At 42.4% G+C, this 18141-nt stretch overlaps 1 protein-coding gene across 1 annotated transcript in view; it reads left to right on the top strand.

Annotated features, from left to right (window-relative positions):
• GDA (guanine deaminase) overlaps positions 1-18141 on the top strand; it is a 123175-nt gene that overhangs the window by 65008 nt on the left and 40026 nt on the right. Inside the window, exons 7-10 of the mRNA XM_063455043.1 lie at positions 2343-2450; positions 5042-5149; positions 6711-6808; positions 8437-8504. Of these exons, the coding sequence (XP_063311113.1) occupies positions 2343-2450; positions 5042-5149; positions 6711-6808; positions 8437-8504 (382 nt within the window). The remainder of the gene's footprint in view (positions 1-2342; positions 2451-5041; positions 5150-6710; positions 6809-8436; positions 8505-18141) is intronic.

Here is an 18141-nt window from a genome sequence, read left to right as displayed (position 1 = left end):
GCTCCACTGGTCTAGTGTAGAACAGGCTCTCTGGAGGCTGTTTGTAACAGTGCTCACAAAAATCAATGAACATGAAGCAGCTAAACTTTTTGGGGTCCCTTACACAGCTCAAGATCTGGGCCCCCAGGGCCTGATGGTAAGTATGCCTACAAGGCCTGCCCATAAGTCCACCTACAAGGCCCACACATGAGTTTGCTCACAGGGAGTGAAGTGTATGTGTGTAGGGGATATGTCATGTGTTATTGTGTATCGTGTGTGCGTTCCTATGGAATGTAGTGTATAGGAATACCAGTTTGTGAGCGGGATGTAGAGTGTTTGTGTGTAAGGGATCGAAAGCAGTATGTGTTTGTGTGTAAGGAATGCATTGTGTGTGTATGTAAGGGATGCATTGTGGGAATCTGTGTTTGTATTTGTAAGGATGCAAAGTGTATTTCTGTGTATGTTCCTGCTCCCCACTGATCCCTCGCTCGCGCCGTCTGTAGTGAAGCCGGGCGCCGGTATATGACAGACACAGACACATACATTCACAGACACACACATACACTCACAGACACACACACATACCGAAACACACACATACACTCACAGACACACACAGATACACACATACAAACACATACACACACATACATTCACAGACACACACACAGACAAATTATTCATGTTTTTTGAATTTACAAATGTTCACCCAGTCTCCCTACCTGGAGAGCTGGCAGCCCGCCGCTGTCTCCCTGTCAGATGCGGAGAGGGAGCTATGTTCTCCTAGCTCTGCTCCTTCTCGCCGCGTGGACTGTCTACTGATGCTGGGAGCCAGAATATGACGTCATATTCCGGCTTCCGGAATCAGCAAATGGCTCCCTCGCTGCATCTGACAGGGAGACAGGTGCCCGCCGGGAGGAGGGGTCCATCAGGTGGCCATCAAGCCACCACTTGGACCACCCCATGACAGGGAGAACACGGGGGGCAAAAAATGCCGCCTCCTGTGTGCCTGCAGGAGCAACAGGAACGGTGTTCCTGCTGTAAAAAAAGTGCAGGAACGCCGTTGCCCTTGCATTCATGCAGGACTCAAGCCCTGATGTGTGTGCAAGAATGTGTAAGTGTGTGTGTCTGTCTGTGAGTGTGTGTGTGTGTTTGTCAGCAAGTATGTGTGTCTGTCAGTGAGTATGTAGGTGTGTGTGTGTGTCTGTCAGTGTGTCTGTATGTGTGCGTGTGTCTGTGTGTGTGTGTTTGTCAGTGAGTATGTGTGTGTGTTTGTGTGTATCTGTCAGTGTGTGTGTGTCTGTCAGTGTGTCTGTATGTGTGTGTCTGTCAGTGAGTATGTGTGTGTGTGTGTGTGTGTGTCTGTATGTGTGTCTGTCTGTCAGTGAGTATGAGTTTGTGTCTGTCTGTTAGTATGTGTGTATGTGTTTGTGTCTGTCTGTTAGTATGTGTGTATGTGTTTGTGTCTGTCTGTTAGTATGTGTGTATGTGTTTGTGTCTGTCTGTTAGTATGTGTGTATGTGTTTGTGTCTGTCTGTTAGTATGTGTGTATGTGTTTGTGTCTGTCTGTTAGTATGTGTGTGTGTGTGTGTGTGCCTGTCTGTTAGTATGTGTGTGTGCCTGTCTGTTAGTATGTGTGTGTGTCTGTCAGTGAGTATGTTTGTGTGTGTGTGTGTCTGTCAGTGTGTGAGTATGTGTGTGTCTGTGAGTATGTATGTGTGTGTCTGTCTGTCAGTGAATATGTGTGTGTGTCAGTGGGAGGATCAGATTTGGCACAGAGTGGTAGAGGGGGATGCTGTGGTTAAGTAGAGGTGGGGGACTGGGGTTTAGTAGAGGGGGTGCTGTTTCTTTTTTTAAACTGTACTTTTTAAAATAAACCTACGTTTCTATGAAAATTTAAGGTATTTTTATTTTTGCGGCCCACATAAACTTAAACCTTGTTTATGAGGCCCGTGCCAGACTTTGAGTTTGACATGCTTGATGTAGTGGTTCTTTCATGGAATTCAAATAAGTAATTGTATGACTTCTACTCCGCAAAACTAATTTCTCCAGATCTTAGATGACTGGAAGCAACGTGATCGCCTTGTGGGACCCAGGTAAGTGGCAAACTGTGCTAAAAAAGTTTCAAGGATTACACTGGTACAGGGCCTGGCGAAATAACCAAGTTGTGGTGATTATGGTGCTTGCAATGTACCTTAAATCCCATAGTGGATGTTTCAATACAATGCATCTGTGTTGAATGGTATAAACATTAGCAAACAAAAGACAATCATGTATAAAAACAATAAAACATTTAAATCTCATATATGAGAACAATTGATGTGTAGCTCTGGATGCACCTTTAATGAAATGATCTCTTTTAGTATAACAGAGTTAAACCTATCATCACTCCTCGGTTTGCGATATCTTGTAGTGAAAAGTTGCTGAATGAACTTGGTGACCTTGCAGACAAATTTCAGCTGCACATTCAGGTAGGTGGTAGATATCAGATAGCTTTTGGAATAGCACAGTAACAGAACAGAAAATATCCATATTTATTATGGTTTTATATCATACAGTACATTTATTTACTTGCAAACTGATTAATAATTGTAATAGCATGCTTTGAATGGACATGGCAGGTCTTTTTATTACAGTATTTTTAGAAATTGTTAAATAGTTGTGCAAAATGTGCATCTTAAAATATTACAGTATTCTGGGAAACAGTTGAATGTTTTTGGCAGATTAAGCAGAAGATGTGTGGTGAATGAGATGTCAAGACCATTTCACTCCAGCCAGGTGCCAACTTTTCAGAAAACATGGTCCAATGTGTTTCCAATAAAATATAACACTCTCTATAGAGCATCTTCCACAAACTTACAAATGGAGTCCTGGGCTCAGAATCCCACTACTCTTTGGTATCAGCAATGACTATATATTCACCAGCCCAAATACATAGAACAAAACAAACAAAACAGTTACTTGCACACTCTCACAAGCTTGCCAATGGAATCATGGCCAACATCAAAAAGGTTTAGAGAGCATACAGGTCATATAAAATTGAGGAAATTATAGAGATGCGTAACTCTATGGTGGATGCCATTAAATGACCAAATGGCAGCCATGAGTGCTACAGTACAAAAGACAAGACAACTAAAGGTTGCGCCAAAGCTGACTGTAGTACAGCTAATAGTAAGCAAAGTCCAAGATCAAATGGTAAATCTTAAAAGGAAAAAACCTTAAAAGAAAGAGAGAGATACCAAAACAAAGTCCTAAATTATGCCTAATGGTCAGCCAACGGCCAGAATAGGGGAGTATTTTCTGTATGGACCAAATAGAGAGGGCTTCTTTGGATCCGTATGTGAAAAGAGGAGAAGATAATGGTGCAATATGTTTAATACAGACGGTGGATAACAGGAAGATAAGGTCTATAGTAGTCCTACTCACGTGTAGTAGAGCTTAGACCAGCTCTAGTGTGGATGGCATACAGTGGTACAGTCCCTGCCCGTAGCGTACGTAGAGAGGTATTTAGTCTTTTAATCCATATCCAGAAAAGAGAGAGAAATGATGGTGCAATACATATGGGTGTACTCATTGTTGCACAGAAACCGTCACAGTCACAAAGTAGAAAAGGGGTTATGTAACTGGTATCCTTCCTTAGACTTGGACATTATTAGATCAGTGGTCAATGAAGGTTAGCCAGTCTCTATCTCTTTGTAAGTCCGCCTAAACAGGTTTGAAGTGGGAAAGTAACCCCCCAACACCACACACACACACAGAGGCGTATCTAGAAACCACGGGGCCCCGGTGCCCCCCATATGTCTACCCCCCTCCATCCTCTCATATGTCTACCCCTCACCACCCCCCATACCGCATAAATTTGAAAATGGGACGAGGATGTTAGAAAGTCTTTTAACATTTAGCATTAGCATTTGGCATTAGGAGGGGTCTCCATGTGTGCAAATCATTTAGAAATAAATTGATTCACAGTTGTTATTTCACCCTGGCATGCCTCCACAATATATAGCCAGATTTAAAGCTCCACTGGTACTATCTATCATATATGGCGGACATTACCAAGTTTACAATCATGCTTGCAAGAAGAGATAAACAATTTTATCAGAAATGCTTCCACTCATTACTCAGACTCTACCCATTGGAACACTACTTAACCCCTTAAGGACCAAACTTCTGGAATAAAAGGGAATCATGACATGTCACACATGTCATGTGTCCTTAAGGGGTTAAGCATGTTTTATTGTGGCACAGCTGTACATTGCCAGAGATTAGAATGTGGTAAACGCCCCTTCCCATCTAGAGATTATTGATTGGGTAATTCAGGATTATTATGGGATACTATTACAGAATTGTATTAGCTCCAAGTCTAACTCTGCTTATATACACAATTGGAATGCTTATATAAGCACTTAATTACCCAACTGCTTATTTCCTATAGTAAATGTACTTTTTTTTTTTTATATATATATTCCTTATTGCAATTATACAACATAAAGTCTTGGCAGGCATGCTGACTGGGCAACATGATACTTTGTTTTACCACATTACTGTGATCATGCTTGGTTCAAATATAATTGTATCATGTTTCTTTTTCTGTTTACATTTACTTCCATAATGTAGTTCGTCCCCTATAATATGGGTTTTTGTAAAATGTAATATTTGACCAATGGTATTTTCACAAGTTTTACTGTGTGAACTATGAATGCAAGATTGTACCTTTAAAACTATTGGAACTATCCTTTTTTTCTTCTGCAGCTGTTTCTTGCTTTGATATTGAAAAACAACATTTAAGTTGCAGAAGAAATTACAGAGTTTGAGTTATTTTTTACGCTTTAGGCATTAAATGTTAATGTCTCTTCATGCCTCATGATTTTATTACTCAAACTGGCTTCCTGATTTCCAACTGCCTAATCAGATGCCGCTATTCAGACATTGCCAGGAGATTACTTTGCATAGAAAAATTTTGGACATGTGAGCCAAAACACCAAATATTGAAGCCCATTTGTAAAGTAATGTCTTTCACTCTTTACATATAAAACGTATATATTTTTCTTCTTTTTCTCAGAGCCATATAAGTGAGTCAACTGATGAAATTGCAGAAGTAATGAGGTTGTTTCCTGGTTACAATAGCTATACAGAGGTATACGACAGAAACAAATTACTGACAAGCAAGGTAAGGCGTGTATTAAGGAATGTATTCATTTATTCACTTCTCTAGAAATTACATACATGAAAAAATATTGAAAATCACCTATAAGGTGTGTTAATCTTTTTTTCTCTCTTTCTTCAAATTATCCTCCATTTTCTTTCAATATATATTAAATATTTAGAAACTCATAAATCAATTTTTTTCTGTTTCTTCCCCTCTGCCAAGTGTATTATACCAATGATTCACAGAAAGCCAAGATGTGTGGATGACAATTTTAATTTCAGCAAGGTACACTAAAGTCACCAAAACAACTTTAGCTTAATAAAAGCAGTTTTGGTGTGTGGATCATGCCCCTGCCGTCTCGCTGCTCAATTCTCTGCCATTTAGAAGTAAAATTATTTTGTTTATACAGTACTCGTTTCACCTTCCTGTATGTGACTTACACAGCCTTCTAAACACTGTAAAGTGACATCTAATGTTTACCCTTCCTTTATTGTACAGTCTGTTTAATTTAGAATTTGTTATCACATGCACTGTTATTAGCTTGCTAGACCTTGCAGGAGCCTCCTGTATATTCTATTTTACAGAGCAGTAGATAAAAACTTCTAAAGCAAATTAACATCTAATTGAAAATGAAACTATTTTGTTTTCATACAGGCTGTGTCAGTTGTAGCCAGGGAAGGTCTGTCATGGACAGAAACATAAATGGCGAATTGAACAGTTGTCAGCGGCATGATTGATGCACAATAACTGCTTCATTAAGCATGTTTTGGTGACTATAGTGTTCCTTTAAATCTATGAATGTGTTGGCAATACGCCAGATGTATATATTAAAATATAAAGTTGTGTAATGGTCACTTCCTCATACTCATAGAAAGGATGATGTAACTGTAAAGCCCCCATCCCAAAAAAGGTATTTTATGCACTCCTTCAATTTGTAGAGTTTCTGTGCATACTACAAGTTGTGGAATCTAAAAAGAAAAAAAATATATATATTTTTTTTAGGAAGTGTGTAGGGAGGCAGTGTGAGTCTCAGCCAGGGTAGGTGTGGCTATGGTATAAACTTGGTGATTTAATTCCTATTACTGAGCTACTTGGTGTAATGTAATCTGTAATATATACACCAAAACCGATTTGTTAAGATAGATGTTTTGGTGCTTAGATTGTCCCTTTGACTAGTAAGGCATTCCAATATGGCACATGTACAGGCAGAGGATAGATGAAGATCAAATCATCAGCCTTATGTAAAGCTTAATAATTTATCAACATCATATGCCCTCTGCCTATACACACTATCAAGGTGTATTTATTAAAGTGATAATTAAAAATGTATTTCAAATTTAAGTTCAAAATACCCAAACTGGAAAACTCTCAGCTATGCTTTCACTAAATGTGAAAATTCCCTTATTTACTAAATAACCCTGTATATCATTTGAATGTGCTACTTCATTATCAAATTGGTATTTTAAGGAGCTATTTTGAAGTGTGTCTAAATCCATTGGTTCTGTTAATACAGTGTTTAGGTACTTTGTACCGGCTTGCAAACTCTTTATATGTAAATTACAGCTTTTTTTGTGATATGTAGACAGTGATGGCACATGGTTGTCATCTGACTGATGAAGAGCTCAGTATCTTTAGAAGAAAAGGAGCTGCAATATCCCATTGTCCCAATTCAAATATTTCGTAAGTTTTTTTTTTTTTTTTTTTTTTAAATTGTATTAGATTGTTGGTACCGTGGTTGTCTCTTTATTAAAAAAATAGATGCTGTATTAAAAAAAAAAAATAATAACATAATGTATTGGTGTAGACATACCTGTGGAAAGAGCTTGACTTCCATTATGACCTAAATCACAATGTGGAAACAATTAAATAGAATAAATAGTGCAGAGGTGACAAGAAACATCCAAACTTGAATAATACATCAAGATATATTACTCAAGTTAACTGTAAGAAATTATTTTCTCAACCAGGGTTTGGTCTGCTTTTGGCCACAGAGATGGGGAAACAAGACGGAAAAAACAGTAACCTGAACTGTAATTCTACTGAAATTGCTAAAAGTAAAATATTAGGCACACTAACCCATGCTCCCAGTGGTGTATCCTGGTTTTGTGCTGCACTAGGCATGACAAAACTCAGGCGCCCCTGTAACCCACCGCGCTACCCCACCCTTCCCCCCTGCCCTGCCTTCTAAATACACACACACACATTCACTGACAGACATGCATACACTAGCTAACCGACATGCATACACTAGCTTACAGACATACACACTCACTAGCAGACACACACATTCACTAACAGACATGCACACACACATAGTAACACACTCCCTAACAGACAGACACACACACTCAAACACACTAACAGACACACACACACACTAACAGACACACACTCACTAACAGACACATACACACACTAACAGACAAAAACACACACTCACTTATAGACACACACTCACTAGCAGACACACTAACACACACACACACACACTAACACACACACTCACTTTTTTTTTTTATTCAACCCCCACCCAGCCTCCTTACCTTTGGGAATGCTGGGGGGGTTCTCCCTTTCCCTGGGGTCCAGTGGCTGCTGGGCGGGCGGTGCTGGCGAGGGAGCACTGATTAGTGAGCTCTCTGCTCAGCTCCTTCGCGTGCCGCAGAGTGGGGCTGGGAGCCGGACTATGACGTCATATTCCGGCTCCCGGCATCACTCCGTGGCGCGCGAGGAAGCTGAGCAGAGAGCTCAAGGGAAAGTCACTATTTTCTTTTCTAATGTCCCTCTTTTCCATATTCTTGGTGTGCCTGCGTGTATCACAGAGCTACACAGCAATAAAGCAATAATACTCACTTTCCTGTAAACTACAGTGAAAGTGTTTAGAAATCAGTCTGTGTAAATAAGATACATTTTGCTTGTACTAAATATTACTTGCATACATTTTTGTTAGTAAGTCATCTCAGCCTTGCCCATGCCTACACCCCTGCTAACACCCCTAAAATTAACGTGTCACTCTTTCTCCATTTGAAATGGGGGGAGGTTTACACTAAGCAACCTACAAAACATCTTAAAAATATTTGATGAAGCATCCAGTTCCACAAGTTTATTTTTGTACAGGCATCCTTTAGTAATACACATCAAAAATTTTTTACTTTATTTTCTCATTCCGCAGCCTATTTGCCTACTTTCCTTGCATAACAGAGCACACAATCCAATATGTAAATCAAGGAGAAATCTTTAGTGAGGTTCAATTCTGCACTAGATTGTTATAGTTTAGTTTTGCATACCATATAATATCTTTATTTATTTAGGTTGTGCAGTGGTCATCTGGATGTACAAAATGTTTTAAAACAGAAGGTTAAAGTGGGGCTCGGAACAGGTGAGTTTAAAAAGAAAATGCAACAAATCTCGATTATTGAGTTTATTGAGACAGTAACATGTCAGAAAGAACTGTGACAAAAACTATGAAGCTATAATGTGTTCTACACATCCTTTTTGTCTTATCATGTTGTATGTTATGGGTACTGCATAGTGTGCTGTGGTACACTGGTATGCCTTAGGTCACTTCAAAGTGTGCTGTGATAAAAATGACTTTTGGGTTGAAAATATGTTGAAAGCAGTTTTTAAATGTTATTTTAATACGTCTGGCAAATAATTAAAATTAATAAGTCACTTTGGCTGCAGTTATGCATATCTTACTAGTAAAGCTTCAAGTAAATGTGATATTTCTAATTTGCTCATGTAGGTAAAAAAGTAGAATAAAGTAGGTTTGCCTTGGAAAACTTCCTCTCACATAAGTGTGCCTTGGCACAAAAAAGGTTTGGGACTCATATTATTTCCAGTACTTTCAATTTTCTGCATACCACTCTTCTCACTGAAATCGGTCAATGCAAAGCTCAGCCTGGCGTTGATCTAACAGTGATCATGATCAGCTCATAAGGAGTAACTCTCACTCTAAGCCGAACCCTAAATCATCCCAATCCTAACCCTTACCTTGTACTTCACTAACCATATAATTTCTCTCTAACAACTCAACTTTCAACCTTAACTGCGCTGATTCATGCAAGTCTCGCAAGTTCCTTGTCAGATGATAGCAATGGCCATATGAGCCAACCTTGATCAGTGTTAATCTGAGTTTACACAGTGACTGTTGCAGGAGCCAACAGACATGTAATACGCAGCTGTTGCTTTAGGAAGTCTGAGAGGGTTAAAAGATACTTTGCAATTAAATTTAATAAATAGACATTTAAGGTACCTGGCGAACAAACCTATATACTCCTAGCAGCATTGTAACTGTTAGAAAAAAAATGTGGCTAGAAGTACAGAGAGAAATATGCATAGTAGTGTAGTCATAGACTGATCAGTCACAACATTAAAAGGGAATAAAACCAGGACAATGAGTAAGCGCTAAATAACACAGATTAGCAGCAACCCTATAAGGGAATCCCTCAAGAACCCTTAAAATAAAACACAAGAGAGTAAAAATACAGGAAAGGGCTGCGCTTGGATAAAACTTTAAATAATACGAAAAGTCCGGATAAAATCAATGAATAAAAGGAAAGAGTCTTATCTGGCAATGTCCATTGAAATCGTATTGTGTGATGGTACTTGGTCTGAAACAGCAGTCTTGCTTAATATCTTCCTTATGGGACGTCTCATATGCAAGAGATAAGAACAAATACAGAGCCAAAATAGTGTAGTATATCTTAAAAAAGAGGAATTAAAATGTAAAACTTGATTGCAAACTCACATTTGAAAGAGCTAGAACCAGCTCTGGTGTAGAGGGCGTACAGCGGTTTAGATCCCCGCATGTAGGACAAAAATTAGGATGGCTTTCCTTCACGTACTTCCTCCTTCCGTAGTGTGAAAGACACTCAAATGAAAAGAGACAGCCAATAGTGTTCTCTGCATAAAACTTTAAATGAAATATATAATAGTAAAAGTGGATACTCACAAGACAGGAACAGATCAACTGCTCCTTATAGTTCGCGTTGGTGGTATAATCCCCACCTAGGATTACTTGGAGTCCAGCGGGTAAAAAGGAATGATGCCAGGTAGCAATAATAAATATATGTGTATAAAAAGATAGATGGTACAATAAAAAGTTACCAAATATACTTTCATATTTAAAATTTACACAATATAAAAACCATAAACGCGTTTCGCCAATCGGCGTTATCAATATGGGTAAAGAACCTGATACCTGGCAGTGGATCCTTTAAATAGCATATACAAAATTCTATTTTAATTCAAAGTAAAATCGAAAAGGTCGAAATCGAAACAAAACATATAAAAATTAAAAAATACATCAGAGATAAAACAGATTATTCTCATATAAGTCAGAACCTACCATCTAAATAAGAAATATACCTCTCAATACCCTGTTCAAAAAAGTAATTTTACGAAAACCAACACCTATCGTGAACAAAAATTCTATGAAAACCCAGAGAGGCAACATTTATATTCTCGAACCAGGTGAGGTGGAGGGTGGCCTTGACTTCTTTTGAGTTAGCAAAGTCTCGCATTTGGAGTCTCGTATTAGCGAAAGAAGTCTGGTTGTTAGGGGGGATTGTTCCCTGAGCTGGTCGTAGGTGACTATTTGGTCGTTTTTGTATAGATGGCAGTATCTATGGATACCTGCTCTCTCGAGGCCACTAAAGTCACCTGCTGTCATTCCTGGTGGGAAGGATCTGTTCCGAAGTACAGGGGACATTGGGGAGGGGAACCTGCTTAAAGAGTGTCACGATTCCGGGGAACCCAACACGCTAACACACACACAGACACACACACAGAAAGTGTGCAGTACCGGTCCTTAGAGTGGCCGGGCTAAGCACACACAGAATAGTCAGGAGACAAGCCGAGTAAGGGGAACCAGAAAACAGAATAACGAGAAACAAGCCGAGGTCAAAGGGTAGGAGAAAGTCACAAAGTCAGTATTACAAGCCAGAGAGTACGTAACCAGAAAGCACACGTTCACAATCAATACTATGAAGCAAAGACCACAACAGGGCACAGAAAGACAGGAAAGGTAAGTATTTAAATCCTAGCCTGAATCCTGATTGGCTAACCACCAATCAGTATTAACAAACACACGTGGGGGATATCTATACCCCCCACTGTGTTTGTTGCACTGTAGCTTTAACGCCGGGTCACGTGAGTGACCCCGGCGCTTAGATAATAGTGCCGGCTCCCAGCGTGCAGCGTTAGACATGCTGCCGCTGGGAGGAGGAGAGGAGGACGCGAGCGGTGTGTCAAGAGGAGAGGACGCCGCTCGCTTATCGGTAAGGGGAGAGGGGACCGCGCCTGACATAACCCCCCCCTCGAAGACTGCCCAGAGGGCGGGAAGCCGAAGGCTTCAAAGGAAACCGCGCATGAAAGGAGCGGATCAAGGAGGGGGCGTTCAAGTCAGAGACAGAAACCCACGACCGCTCCTCCGGGCCGTAACCCTTCCAATCAACCAGATACTGCAACCGACCTCGAGAGAAACGAGAATCAAGGAGAGCAGCCACCTCATATACGTCACTAGAGACTGCGCGAAGGGTATCGGAATGCCTGAGAGACCCAGAGAACCGATTACAGAGCAAGGGCTTCAAAAGGGAGGTGTGAAAGGTGTTAGGTATGCGCATGGAAGGGGGTAAGGGGGGAGTAGGATACAGGATTCACCCTACGCAACACCTTATAGGGACCAAGGAACTTGGGAGCGAACTTCATCGAGGGAACCCTAAGGCGGAGATTCCTAGAGGACAACCAAACCCTATCACCCGGAGCATAAGAAGGAGCCGCACATCTGCGACGATCAGCAAATCTCTCTTGAGTAGCAGCAGCACGACAAAGAGCAGCATGGACCTGATCCCACATCTTCCGTAAGGAGGCGAGGTGCTCGTCCAAAGCGGGCATTCCCTTGTCGGAGAACACACCGGGAAGGACAGCGGGTTGGAACCCATAAGCCACCATAAAAGGACTTACGCCAGTAGAAGAATGAGACAGTGTTTCTGGCAAACTCAGCCCAGGGAAGGAGATGGGACCAGTTGTCCTGGTGTGCATTCGTGAAACAGCGTAAATACAACTCTACAGACTGATTTGCTCGTTCGGCAGCTCCATTAGATTGCGGATGATAGGAGGAAGTAAATGATAAGGAGACCCCCATCTCAGCACAAAAGCCTCTCCAAAACCTAGAGACAAACTGAGGGCCCCTGTCAGATACGATATCTTGTGGTATACCATGCAAGCGGAACACTTCTTTGGCAAACACCTGAGCCAACTGAACCGCAGAAGGTAGCTTCTTAAGCGGAATGAAGTGCGCCATTTTGGAGAACCTATCCGTTACAGTCAAAATTACTGTCTGCCCATCAGATGAAGGAAGATCCACAATAAAGTCCATGGATAAGTGTGTCCACGGTTTCTTGGGTACAGATAGGGGCATAAGGAGTCCCAGGGGTTTAACATTAGGGGACTTACACTGTGTACAGACACGGCAAGCCTGCACGTAATCTACCACGTCTTTTTTGAGTGAGGGCCACCAAAACTGTTGGAAAAGACCCTTGTAAGTCTTGGTAACCCCTGGATGACCAGCCGTTTTGGCTGTGTGAAATAAAGTTAACAACTTCTTTCTGTCTTTTACTTTCACGTACAGCTTACCAGTAGGAGTCTCAAAGGGTGCTTGGGATTGGTATGACTTGATACCATCAAGAAAAAGAGACGAGATAACCAAACGGGTAGTAGCTATTATTTTAGTTGTGGGTACAATGGGCTCAGGAGTGGAGGTAATAGAATCTACAGGTTCGTACTGGCGGGAGATGGCATCAGCCTTGACATTTCGATAACCAGGCCTGTATGTGATTATGTACTGAAAACGTGAGAGAAATAAAGACCATCTAGCCTGACGAGAGGATAACCTCTTAGCATCTGCGATATAGGATAGATTTTTATGATCGGTTATAACCAGAATCTTGTGTCTAGCTCCCTCTAACAAGTACCTCCATTCTTTAAATGCCATCACTATAGCTAATAATTCCCTGTTCCCAACGTCGTAATTCTTTTCAGACTCTGACAAGCGTTTTGAAAAGTAACCACAGGGAAGGAGGGGTTCGTCATACGATTGTCTTTGTGACAACACTGCTCCTATACCTGATTCAGAGGCGTCTACTTCCAGTACAAAGGGAAGGGAAGGATCAGGATGGTGTAACACAGGGGCAGTGGCAAATGCCTTTTTTAGAGTCTCGAAGGCCACAATAGCATTAGGATTCCAAACCCTGGGGTGTAAACCCTTTTTTGTCAGTTTAGTGATAGGGGAAATAATGGATGAGAAGTTTTTAACAAACTTTCTATAATAATTGGCAAACCCTATAAATCGCTGTATTGCCTTAAGTCCTTGGGGAAGGGGCCAGGACAGTATAGCTTCCAATTTTGAAGGATCCATGCTGAATCCTTGTTCAGAAATAACATAACCCAGGAATTGTACAGAAGTTTGGTCGAATAAGCATTTCTCTAATTTACAATAAAGACCGTTCTGCAACAACCTTTTAAGCACCATCCTAACATGAGTATGATGTGTCTCCAAATCTGGAGAATATACCAGTATGTCATCAAGGTAGACTACGGCACAGACATGCAGTAGGTCTCTAAGGACATCGTTTATGAGATCCTGAAATACGGCAGGAGCATTACACAATCCAAAAGGCATGACTAGATACTCGTAATGCCCACTGCGTGTATTGAACGCCGTTTTCCATTCATCGTTCTCTTTGATACGAACAAGGTTATAAGCCCCCCTGAGGTCTAGTTTTGTAAAATATTTAGAACCTTTGACACGATCAAACAACTCCGTAATGAGAGGGATCGGATAGGCATTTTTAATCGTTATATTGTTTAGTGCTCTGTAATCTATACACGGTCTCAAATCACCCTCCTTTTTCGCCACAAAAAAGAAACCAGCACCAGCCGGAGAGGAGGACCTTCTAATAAAACCTTTAGTTAAGGCCTCCCGTATGTACTCCTCCATGACCTGGTTCTCCTTCTCAGAAAGAGGGTAGACCTTACCCCTAGGAGGCATAGTACCCGGTAATAGGTTAATGGCACAGTCATACTCACGGTGTGGAGGTAACTTATCTGCCTCCCTTTTTTCGAAAACCAATGCAAGGTCTGCATATACAGAAGGGACAGGAACAGAAAGTGGTTTAGCTGTGGGCACGTTGAGTAAACAAACGGGACGTACCTGGGCCATACAGTCTCGTTGACAAGATTCCCCCCAGGAGAGTATATCTAAACAACCCCAATCAAGTACTGGGTTGTGTTTAACTAACCAGGGAAAACCCAGAACGATGGTAGCAGTAGGGGAGTCAATTATTTGGAAGGTTAATCGTTCCTTGTGTAAAGCACCCACAGACATAACTATATCTTGGGTTTCATGGGTCACCAGAGGTTTCTCAAGTGGTCTACCATCTATGGCCTCAACGGCCAAGGGTGTGGCCTTTCGGATCAAAGTCAGGGCTGCGGTTTTGGCAAAGTTCTCATCCATAAGGTTGTCTGCCGCACCTGAATCGATCAAGGCTTTGGTTGTTATAGTGGTTTTATTGACCAAAAGAGAAACCGTAATAAACGGTCTGGAGATGGACACATGAGGGGACAAGGTCATAACACCCGAGGCCGACCCCTCTCTGGGCCTTAGGTGCTGTAGTTTCCCTGTAACTTAGGGCAGGTATTACAGTGGTGCCCCCTCTTACCACAATAAAGACATAACCCCTCCCTTCTACGATACGTTCTTTCAGCCTCAGTTAACCCTGTAGCACCCAATTGCATGGGTTCGGGGGATGATTGTCTAGGAGCGGGTAATGCTAGTAATGCAGTACTGGGTAGAGCAGGTAACACCCGTGTATCCAGCCGTCTTTGAGTACGCCTCTCTCTAATACGGTTATCAATAAGGATTACATAGTCTATGACATCATCCAGAAGAACAGGCAGTTCCCTGGATGCTATTTCATCCAGTATGTAAGCGGCCAAACCCTCCTGAAAGGCTGTTACGAGGGCGTCATTATTCCAAACTACTTCAGCTGCTAGAGTGCGGAATTCGATAGTATAATCCGCTACAGATCTGTTACCCTGTCGAACCCTAAGCAGAGCTTTGCCAGCAGAGGCAACCCTACCGGGTTGATCAAACGTGCGTTTGAATGCTGACAAAAAATCTGCAAAGGACATAGGAGACATATTTTCCCACATGGGGTTTGCCCATGCTAAAGCTCTCCCAGACAGGTGGTTTATCAAAAAGGCAATTTTGGACCTGTCGGTGGGATAGAAACGTGGATTCATCACCAAATGGATGTCAATTTGATTGAGGAAACCACGACACAAAGCTGGGTCACAACTATAGCGCTGTGGCGGTGTCATATGGAGTACATGAGCAGGAACGGGTACTGGAGTGGTAATGGGTTCGGGCACAGCAGCAACCGCCTCCTGGATGGCAGGCTGCAGGTGTGCAGTACGAGCCAGTATGGTCTGCAAAGCTTGAGCAAACTGATCCATACGGTGGTCCAAGCCATCCATTCTAGCCTCCCGATTAACTAGGAGCAGTGGTATGTCAGCAGGTTCCATTATGGCCCTGTTGTAATGTCACGATTCCGGGGAACCCAACACGCCAACACACACACAGACACACACACAGAAAGTGTGCAGTACCGGTCCTTAGAGTGGCCGGGCTAAGCACACACAGAATAGTCAGGAGACAAGCCGAGTAAGGGGAACCAGAAAACAGAATAACGAGAAACAAGCCGAGGTCAAAGGGTAGGAGAAAGTCACAAAGTCAGTATAACAAGCCAGAGAGTACGTAACCAGAAAGCACACGTTCATAATCAATACTATGAAGCAAAGACCACAACAGGGCACAGAAAGACAGGAAAGGTAAGTATTTAAATCCTAGCCTGAATCCTGATTGGCTAACCACCAATCAGTATTAACAAACACACGTGGGGGATATCTATACCCCCCACTGTGTTTGTTGCACTGTAGCTTTAACGCCGGGTCACGTGAGTGACCCCGGCCCTTAGATAATAGTGCCGGCTCCCAGCGTGCAGCGTTAGACATGCTGCCGCTGGGAGGAGGAGAGGAGGACGCGAGCGGCGTGTCAAGAGGAGAGGACGCCGCTCGCTTATCGGTAAGGGGAGAGGGGACCGCGGGCGGCGACGGACCGAGGGTGAGTGCTGCGAGAGGATTGCAGCCTCCCCTCACTGCCGCCCGCGGAGCCCTGACAAAGAGTACTTGGTTGCTATTTGGTCCCAGATTCTTAGGGAGTTTGTTATTGCCGGGCAGTAGTGTTGTCGCGAACCCGAAATTTTCGGTTCGCGAACGGCGAACGCGAACTTCCGCAAATGTTCGCGAACCGCGCGAACCGCCATTGACTTCAATGGGCAGGCGAATTTTAAAACCAACAGGGACTCTTTCTGGAAAAGTTGTTTCAAGGGGACTAACACCTGGACTGTGGCATGCCGGAGGGGGATCCATGGCAAAACTCCCATGGAAAATTGCACAGTTGATGCAGAGTCTGCTTTTAATCCATAAAGGGCAGAAATCACCTAGCATTGACACCTGTCCTCAAAGCCCTGCCCTGATACACACTGACACAGAGCAGAATAGAGACTGTTCCCCATCCTCAGAGACCATGATACACACTGACACAGAGCAGAATATAGACTGTTACCCCTACATAGGGTCACTTGGCAGATATGGCGGGGTCGTGGGAGGGGGAGGATGACTTTCACCTCTTCCCCTGTTACATTCCCGTTGTGCTGTGACATCACCCTTATACGCTGTGTAAAGCATACTATTTAATTTGATCAGCATGGCCACTTGAGTTTTTATAGTTTTCACGCTGCTTGTAGTTTATATATGGTTCACAAAAATCAAACAAACGATAAAGTAAACGTGTAAGGATTCAGAATATTCTTTCAAACCCTTACACATTGTGTGTACGTATTTTTTGTCTTAGGTTTGTGGCTTTAACCCCTTAAGGACACATGACATGTCTGACATGTCATTATTCCCTTTTATTCCAGTAGTTTGGTCCTTAAGTGGTTAAAGAGGTTTACGTTGTTTCTATGATGTGCATAACATGTTCTTGTAAATGTTTGTTAAATTTTTCCTGGAATTTTAATTTTTCAATCTGAATAAAGATAGTCAAATCCCTGATACACACTGACACAGAGCAGAATAGGGACTGTTCCCCCTACATAGGGTCACTTGGCAGATATGGATTGACACCTATCCTAATGATCCCTGATACACACTGACACAGAGCAGAATAGAGACTGTTCCCCCTACATAGGGTCACTTGGCAGATATGGATTGACACCTGTCCTCAAAACCCCTGATACACACTGACACAGAGCAGAATAGGGACTGTTCCCCCTACATAGGGTCACTTGGCAGATATGGATTGACACCTGTCCTCAAAACCCCTGATACACACTGACACAGAGCAGAATAGGGACTGTTCCTCCTACATAGGGTCACTTGGCAGATATGGATTGACACCTATCCTAATGATCCCTTATACACACTGACACAGAGCAGAATAGAGACTGTTCCCCCTACATAGGGTCACTTGGCAGATATGGATTGACACCTGTCCTCAAAACCCCTGATACACACTGACACAGAGCAGAATAGGGACTGTTCCCCCTACATAGGGTCACTTGGCAGATATGGATTGACACCTGTCCTCAAAACCCCTGATACACACTGACACAGAGCAGAATAGGGACTGTTCCTCCTACATAGGGTCACTTGGCAGATATGGATTGACACCTGTCCTCAAAACCCCTGATACACACTGACACAGAGCAGAATAGGGACTGTTCCCCCTACATAGGGTCACTTGGCAGATATGGATTGACACCTGTCCTCAAAACCCCTGATACACACTGACACAGAGCAGAATAGGGACTGTTCCCCCTACATAGGGTCACTTGGCAGATATGGATTGACACCTGTCCTCAAAACCCCTGATACACACTGACACAGAGCAG

Source organism: Pelobates fuscus, chromosome 5 (assembly GCF_036172605.1).
Source record: "Pelobates fuscus isolate aPelFus1 chromosome 5, aPelFus1.pri, whole genome shotgun sequence".
In the NCBI taxonomy this organism is placed as follows: domain Eukaryota; kingdom Metazoa; phylum Chordata; class Amphibia; order Anura; family Pelobatidae; genus Pelobates; species Pelobates fuscus.
Note: the sequence above shows the minus strand (reverse complement) of the source record. Positions and strands in the feature narration are given on the sequence as shown.